Source organism: Ursus arctos, unplaced genomic scaffold, assembly GCF_023065955.2.
Source record: "Ursus arctos isolate Adak ecotype North America unplaced genomic scaffold, UrsArc2.0 scaffold_2, whole genome shotgun sequence".
Lineage (NCBI taxonomy): Eukaryota > Metazoa > Chordata > Mammalia > Carnivora > Ursidae > Ursus > Ursus arctos.
Genome location: NW_026622874.1, coordinates 58,913,956 through 58,922,985, shown reverse-complemented (window position 1 = coordinate 58,922,985; position 9,030 = coordinate 58,913,956). Strand labels below are relative to the sequence as shown.

The window sequence follows — 9,030 nt, the reverse complement described above, 5'->3', positions numbered from 1 at the left end:
CGCGAAAAACGGTTCCGCCTGGAGCCCGGCGTCTTCTCTCGCAGCACAAGTCCCACCTGCCTGCAGTGTATTGAGCCTTACCGGCACCCGGCGCGGCGGCCGCGCAGGAAGTGGGCTGGGCGGAGGGGGCGGGACTTCCAGTAGGAGGCGGCAAGTTTGAAAAGAGACAACGGTTGATGGTTGATGTCTGTTGACTTCTGATCGCCCCTGCAGCAACTCCTCGGATCTTCGCCCTCCGGCGGGCGGCTGGCTGGTGCGGTAAGTGAACGCGAACGGACACGGGAGGACGGGAGCCTGAGTGCGCCGTCTCTCCGGAGGCGCGGGCCGGAGCCCGGACGCCGGGCCTGGCAGTGTTTTCGTTGCTCGCAGGGCTGGGGAGGAGGCTGGAAAAGGCAGCCCTTGGGAGATGGGGGCTCTTTTAATATAGTGTTGGTCCCAGAAACAACCTGAGGTTAGTTCGTTCTTACGAAACGATGAGTGTTTGTTGCCGCATAAACTGTGTGAGAAGAAACTTGAGCTGAAGTTGGCCAGTTGAAGCTTGTATTTATATTTTTTAACCCATTAATTTAGAAGACAGTAGTGTTGAGACGCTCGTCAACTTTCTACAGATCTCCGTTGCTCACACATCGCTTAGCCAGAGCAAAAATATCATACTTAATCTAAGAATCAAAGGATAAGAGCGGTGTATGTATGGTACCATGCGTGCATAGCACGTTCATTTTCCCTGAATGAGTTCAGGAAACTTTTTACTTAGTTTATTGAGGTTGTTTGTTTAGTCTTTGCCTCCTGGAATTTTGATTTCATGAACTAACTTGTTTTAGCAAAACGAAGTGTGTACGATATAACAGGTATTCTGTCAACATGTACTCTGTTCAGCTTCTAGGTGTTGCAAGAAACCAGAGGGATAATTAGCAGTTAATACCTGCTACTTCCTAGGTGGTCTGAGGGTCAGTCTACATACATTATTAGGTTGTTTATATGCTTTATCCCACTAGAGACCTCATACTGTTCAGTTGGAAGGTCCTTTCCCCCACCTCCCAAAAATGAATTGGAACTGAAGTTGTATTATCAAAGAAAGATAGAAATTGGATATGAAAGATGATTCCAAAAAGAAGTATTGGGAGTTTGGGAAACATCTTGGAGGAGACTAACTTGAAACAGAAAATTCATTGATTTATTAAATATTGGAATGTTTTAGAAATCAACAGAAAAATTTGAATTTGATGTGGTGGGTAGGGTAATTGAAGTATTTTTGTAAAGATGTTACATGATGCATTTGGTGTTTATAAGGATTAATCTGATAAAGTGTGCAAGACACGTAAGAGAAGGATGTGTGATAATGATTATGAAGGTATTTTACACCTACTCCTTCTCTCTTGCGATAATCTTTTTTTTTTTTTTTTTTTTTTAAGATTTATTTGAGAGAGAGGGAGTGAGAGAGCAAGCCCGAATGGGAGGGGCAGAGGGAGAGGGAATCCCAAGCAGACTCCATGCTGAGTGCAGAGTCTGACCTGGGGCTCCATCTCACCACCTCAGATCATCACCAGCGCTGAAACCAGGAGTCTGTTGCTTAACTGACTGCACCCCTATTGTGATAATCTTTGATCCAGACGTAGCTTGTTTGGGAAAAGTGACCTTTTCTACAATCTTTTGGCCAAATATTTCTATCAGTGGTTTTTAAATCTATGACTTAGATGAAAATGTGGCATGTGTATTCATGCTGAAAAGGACATTTAATATGTAAGGTGTCAGGATCTGGAGTCAGAAAGATGCTGACTATGGAATGAAAGTGTGAAATTATAAAATTCAGTAATGGGGAAGTGCAAATTCTTGCTTAAGGTTCAAGTAATTATGTAAGAAAAACGTGAAGTCCTGGCTTGGTATCAATGGGTCACATTAAAGAAGTTCCAGGAGTTTTAGTTGATTGTGTGTGTGTGTGTTTGAGAGAGAGACAGACAGAGACAGAGAATCAGTAAGTGCTACAGTTGCAGACTAGATCAGCAGTAGCCGATGTCTAGTATATTAATACTCTGCTGTAGGCAATCCAGATCTGGAGTATTGTGTTCAGTTTGAGCATTACATTTTAAGAAGACATTGACAAAATTGTTTTAGAGGAAAGTGAGTAGAATGGTAAAGTTTCTAAAATAATGTCGTATAAGCAGTGGCTCTACTTAAATTATACTTAACCTTAGAGAAGAGATGGCTAAGCAGAGATGTGATAGCTTTCTTCACATTTTTAAAAGTGGTGCCATGTAAGCAGAAATTAATACATTCTTTGTAGTTGCATTGACTGGAAATAGGACCAGTGGGTAAAGATTACAATGAACAGATTACTACACAGTGTGAGGAAGAGTTATCTAATTATTAGAGCCATACTGAAGTGGAAAAAAGTTGCCTTGAGATTTAGTGAATTTTGTGATGTTTGCACGTGTTGGCAGAAGTGCAAAGTTGTCAGTCATCTTTCAGAATGGTTTTCTACATTTATCAGAGATTAGGCAAGTTGCTGAAGCTTCCTTTAACTGCAATATTGTAAGAAACATTAGGCATCTAAAGAAATGGATTTTCAGAATTTTGGGTCATTTCAGTTTGTTTGCAAAATTGAGTATATTCACATTGGGTCTTTTGAATTATGCTGCTTCCTCACAGAGTAGGGGATCTGTGTGTTATAAATCGGATATTGTCAACTGAGAGGCAGAGGCAGTGGCTGCTGTGGCTGGTGCTCTTCCTGCTCTTACTACTACTGCTATTCTGCCGGGCACAGCTAGAAATAAGAAAATGAAAAGGTGTCAGCTTATGGGGGCTCAAAATGTAGTGTCAGAGTTCTAGAAATATCATCACAATACACTGTGCCTTGTATTGTAACAGGTAAATGCAAGGCTCTAGGACATGATTTCTTAACCTCAGCGTTATTGACGTTTGGGCTGAGTCTCCGGTGCATTGTAGGCTGTTAGCAGCATGCTGGGCTCCTAACCACTAGATTCCAGTAGCATCCCCTGTTCCAGTCCTGACAGCCAAAGATGTCTCTATACATACCTTGATATCTCCCCCACCCCCCGGGGGTGGGTGTGAAATTGTGAGAACGACCGTGGTAGGGGGTCACAGGTGGGAGTATCTCACATCTGAGGACTTTACGGGGAAGTGGTGGTGGTGGTTGTTGTTTTAAGTTATCTCTCTGGTGATTGGAATTCCTACCAATTACAGCATACTATTTTTACTCTATTTTTTTTCCATCTCTCTTCCTATCTGCATCTTAAATCTTATTACCCATCTCTCTATATGTACATGGAATAGGATATAAGATTAGAGTACAGTTTTATTATCCTTATGTTGATACTATTTATATATAACTTCTGATAGTGTTCCCTATATATCTTGCCTTGAGGATTAATTCTCAGGACCAATCTTGTTAAACCCTAAGTCCCCCAAATTTAACGAAGAAAAAAACATGGATCTTCAAGTTTATTCAAACAAAGTCCTCTTTCCCATATGAAAGAGAACAGGATTAAGAAATTAGAGAATAACTGAGCCATTTCAGAATAAAAGATATTTTAGGATATATATGCACATTTATAATTTAGGATATACATATGTATGTACTTTGTGTTATCTTACTAGGATGTTTGATGATAGTTAACACTTCTATGAATAGTTCAACGTTGGCTTGTTAATTTTGCTTATATTTATCAGCTTCCAGATAAAGAGAACAGCTAGTTGTGCCATGTTTCTGATCTTTGCTTTTTCTTCCTTCAAACTAGGAGACTCCCAAGATGGAAACTTTGTCTTTCCCCAGATATAATGTAGCTGAGATTGTGATTCATATTCGCAACAAAATCTTAACGGGAGCTGATGGTAAAAACCTCTCCAAGAATGATCTTTATCCCAATCCAAAGGTACAATGTGATTGTGTTTGCATGTGGCTGATGGTATTTAAAAACAAATGAAACTACTAGGTATACAGTGTTTGCAGAAGGGTGTGTACCCTGCTCCTTGATGTGGGCCAGTCATCTTAATCCAGAAGCAATCTCTCACCTAGTGTAATTTTAAAATAATGTTAAGTTTATATGTGAGATGACATCTATATTTCCATTAGGAATTCAATTCCTTAATATGGTTGTTTTCTTAAAAAGAAAAAAAAAGAACACTCTAAATCATAGACATATTAAAGTATATTAAATTTTTTTATTGTAGTGGTGGTCTGAGCGTATCATTTATTGGTAGGGCTTGAAGGAACCTATTCTAAGTGGTTTCCAACAATAAAAAGTGCTTAGAAACAATTCTCTTTGGAAGCTTACAGATTAATTTTCTTGCATTATGCCCCAAGGGGGGGATTGACTTGTTTTGACAGGCTTCGTTCTTATTTTCTTTAGTTATTAAATGCAAAAATGAACTATTTATGTGTCACAGAAAATCCCAAAGTCTCCTTCCATTTTCCTGTGTTGGTCTTGAAGTGATAACATAATAAAATCTGGTTTAATGATGCAGAACTCAAACTTTATGATCTCAGTCCCTTTTTAATTCTTTAAAATGGAAGGAATAATCTCAGAATAATTGAACTTGTATATGGATCAGAACAGTTTCTACAGGCCAATATTGGGCAGCTGCTGAATTGAAAGATAAAACTTTTGAACATTCCATGCTACTCTATTAAATTTATACCCCCAGGATCATAGTGTTCACTTAAACTTTAACCTCTCAAGAAACCGTCACATCTAAAGCATGAAATAAGTTTGCCCATGGTCTTTTCTCTTAAAAAATACACCCTCGGTGTGCTGTTGTGTTTGCCCCATGCCTGCCATCTGTTTTGAAAGACTAACCCATCTTCCCTAATGTGGATGGATTGCTTGGGTTGGATTTAGATATACTTGTTCTCATTCTGTATAGAAGCCAAAACAACTGATCTTACTGACCACTTATTACATCTGAGCAAACGGAGAAGTATATAGGTGTTTTAAAATTTGGGAAATTTAGGAAATATTTCAAGAGAAATATTGTCATTTTGTTACTCTTTTCTTTGCATCCGTCGTCTACGATTTGGGTGGTAATGCTGATGCTGGTTTCGCTGGAGAGTCACGCATCAGAGTATTACAAGCTGTTTCTCTGTTGTAGCCTGAAGTCTTGCACATGATCTACATGAGAGCCTTACAGATAGTATACGGAGTTCGACTGGAGCACTTTTACATGGTGGGTTTAAGATGAGGCAAAATGACTTCGTTGTGCTGCATTTCCCCTGTTCACGTTGCATACTGGTCTCAGGATAGGAAGTTCTTGGCTTGATTTTAACAAAATCAAAGGCTTATATAAAATGAACACCACTGGCAGAAGAATCTTAGGTAGATAGTGGCTTACGCTGATAGCTTCAGTAAGACAACAGTAGTAAAAGACTTAAATGACACCAGTCATTGATGCTGTGCAGGTGTTCACAGATGTACAGGCTTGTCTCCAGAGGCTAATGAGCAACAGCAGAGTCTTCACACAGACTCTCTCTTCCGAGAAAAGACTCCCAAATTAGAGTATCAGATGTACACTAAGATTGAAAACAATTGAAATAAGGCAACTGAGCTTTTAGCAAATTAGGTATTGCTAGTAGGAAAAGTCATTTTTCTAAATTTTGTTGTTGCTGTTAAATCCTAAGGGCATGACCTGAAATTTTACTAAAAATGTACTAGCTTTAGAATCTTACCGATAGGATGACATTTTGTTTAAAAATCAAAGGCTTTGGGGCGCCTGGGTGGCACAGCGGTTAAGTGTCTGCCTTCGGCTCAGGGCGTGATCCTGGCGTTATGGGATCGAGCCCCACATCAGGCTCCTCCGCTGGGAGCCTGCTTCTTCCTCTCCCACTCCCCCTGCCTGTGTTCCCTCTCTCGCTGGCTGTCTCTGTCAAATACATACATACATACATACATAAATAAATAAATAAATAAATAAATAAATAAAATCTTAAAAAAAAATCAAAGGCTTTGCCACATATTTGGTATGAGACCTTGCTAAGGCTTAGTTTCTTTGTGTATAAAATAGGAATAGCACACTGTCTTAGGGTAGTTATGAAAATTAAAGAAGAATACATGTACAATGCTTAGCATAGTTCCTGATGCAGTAAATGCTGACTTTACCCCTTCATTCATTCATTTAAAAAATCTTTACTGAGCTTCTGCTATAAACCTAGCATTACTAGTAACAACTCCAGTTTTGTGCTAGGATCTGTATTGTTTGCTAAGTTTTAAAAATTTAATGATAAGATTATTTTGATCTTAATTTATGATTAATGGGGGGGAGGGGCGCCAGGTTGGCTCAGTGGAGCTTATGACTCTTGATCTAGGGGTCATGAATTCAAACTCCGCATTGGGTATGGAACCTGCTTTAAAGAAAAAGATTATTTTGAGGTTGAAGATTTTTCTCATTTTGTCTAATCAATGTGTAACTTAGATTTTGTGGTGTATTACATTTAGATGCCAGTGAACTCGGAAGTCATGTATCCACATATCATGGAAGGCTTCTTACCAGTCAGCAATTTATTCATTCATCTGTGAGTAAAGTGGTTTTATTTTCTTAGACTACATACATTCATTTATTCATTGTATTAAGCTTTCTTAATGACAGGATTTTCTTGGAGAAAGAATTTCTATCATTTCCCTCTCCACTCCATCAGTACATTCCAAATTGTAGACTTCCTTCGACTAGAACTGACTGCTTCCCTCTGTAGCACTTTCAATTCTGCTTTCAATGGAAGTTTTAAGATATTCTGAATCTAAAAATGTTTGGAGGTTTTTAGTTTTTAAGGAGTCCTAGCACCTCCAAAAGTATGTGTTGTTTGTTAGAATTTTTAACTATGCCTTGGTATTGCTTGAATACTTGTGTAGCATATAGAAAACATAGAATTCTGTGCAACAGGACTCTGCATGGTAGTAGACTTCCGATGTGGTCTTTGGACATTGAGAAACATATCCAGAAATCTCTTGGAAAATAAAATGCTTACATGGTATGGTTTATATGTAACTTACAATATTCTTTCTCCACTTCATCTTCAAGGGACTCATTTCTGCCCATCTGTCGGGTGAATGACTTTGAGATTGCGGATATTCTATATCCAAGTAAGTGAGAATTTAAAAACATTTTTTTTAAAAAGATTTTATTTATTTATTTGACAGAGATAGAGACAGCCAGCGAGAGAGGGAACACAAGCAGGGGGAATGGGAGAGAAAGAAGCAGGCTCATAGCAGAAGAGCCTGATGTGGGGCTCGATCCCAGAACGCCGGGATCACACCCTGAGCCGAAGGTAGACGCTTAACCGCCGTGCCACCCAGGCTCCCCTAAAAACAATTTTTAATATCTGACTTCAATCTAATATTTTACTTCTCCGGCAGTAAATGTAAGAAAAAAAAACTACAGGTGATTGGCTTTAGAAAGTTTATCTCATTCTTAAGGATGAATTTTTTTTATATCCTATTACTGGAATTGTTTTCTTTGTAGGTCCACAGGAAAGCTGTTTTTCTGATCCATTTTTCTTAATTCCTTAACATTTAAAAGATATTCTGTAAATTTGAAAACATGAATATGAGTAACATGCAAGCTGTGATACTGCGTAGTGGATTCATCGTACCAATTTTCTCAAATGTAACAATTACTTTTTACTGTGAAGAAAATATCTTTTAGCACTGATAAGAATAGTCTTGATATTATATTAGCATGTCAATTTCTCTTAAATTTATTTAAACGTCCTTTAATTCATTTGACTCTGATAGTTATACATCAAGTTATTTTATGTTGCAAGAGATTCAATGTGCTATTTAAAAATGTTTTTTTCCTCTTTCTGATCTGCCTTTTTGTTTTGTTTATTGATTTATAATTTACACCAAAAAAAATTCACCAATTTTAAGTATATAACTAAATGAATTTTAACAAAGGTACATAGTTGTATAGCCACTGCCACGATCACGTATGGAAATTTCGATGGCCCTACGACAGTTCCCTCGGGTCCCCATGCAGTTGATTACTTCTGACCAACCCCTCTTCCCTGGCAACCGCTGATCTGCTTTCTGTCCCTGTAGTGACTTGACTTGTCTGATACTTGATATAAATGAAATAATAGTCTGTATTCTTTTGTGTCAGGTGTCTTTAACTTAGCAGAACACTTCCGAGATCCATCCATGTTAGTTGCATTTATTAGTATTTTGTTTCTTTTTATTTTGGAATAGTTTTCTGTTGTAACTATAAACCGCAATTTATTTACCCAGTGACCAGTTGATAAGACATTTGGATTGTCTGCTGTGTTCAGCCATTATGAACAAAGCTGCTCTGAACGTAGGTTACAAGGCTTCCTGAGGTCGTGTGTCTTCATTTCTCTGGGTAAACACCTAGCAGTAGAAATGCTGGTTCATGTGTTAAGTACATATTTAATGTTTTAAGAAACTGCCGAGCTCTTTTCTAAAGCAGCGGCGTCACAGCATCGACAGCATCTGGTAGCTTCAGTTGCTCCACGTCCTCCCCTGGACTTGATAGTAGAAATGTTTAATTTAGCCATTCTAGTGGCTATGTAGCTGTTATCTCATGGTTTTAACTTTCATTTCCCTGATGACTAATAGCAGCATATTTTCATATGCTTATTTGCTATCCACATATCTTCTTTGGTAAAGTGTCTTTTGGAATCATTTTTTCAAGATTTTATTTTTTTAAGTAATCTCTGCACCCAGTGTGGGGCTCAAACCCACAACCCTGAGATTAAGAGTCACATGCTCCACCAACTGAGGCAGCCAGGCGCCCCTCCTTTTTTTTTTTTTTTTTTAATTGTTTGTCTTATTATTCAATGGTAAGGCTTCTTCAAATATTATAAAAACACATAGTTTATCAGATATGTATTATGCAAATATTTTCTCCCAGTCTATTACTTGCCTTTTTAATATTGTAACAATGTCTTCTGAAGAGCAAAATATATTTCCATTTTGAAGATTCTAATTGATCAATTTTTTTTTTCATAAAAATGATTCATAAAACCATTTTTTGTGTGTACTGTTCAGAAATCTTGGCCTCAGAGAT

The 9,030-nt window shown here is 38.1% G+C and overlaps 1 protein-coding gene across 2 annotated transcripts in view; it reads left to right on the top strand.

Annotated features, from left to right (window-relative positions):
- The first annotated feature begins 139 nt into the window (after nt 1-139).
- NUF2 (NUF2 component of NDC80 kinetochore complex) overlaps nt 140-9,030 on the top strand; it is a 29,520-nt gene continuing 20,629 nt past the window's right edge. For both annotated transcript variants that reach the window (XM_026517253.4, XM_057315515.1), the window contains exons 1-5: nt 140-258; nt 3,756-3,890; nt 5,107-5,181; nt 6,447-6,523; nt 7,027-7,088. In XM_026517253.4, the coding sequence (XP_026373038.1) occupies nt 3,768-3,890; nt 5,107-5,181; nt 6,447-6,523; nt 7,027-7,088 (337 nt within the window). In that variant the 5' untranslated portion in view covers nt 140-258; nt 3,756-3,767. The remainder of the gene's footprint in view (nt 259-3,755; nt 3,891-5,106; nt 5,182-6,446; nt 6,524-7,026; nt 7,089-9,030) is intronic.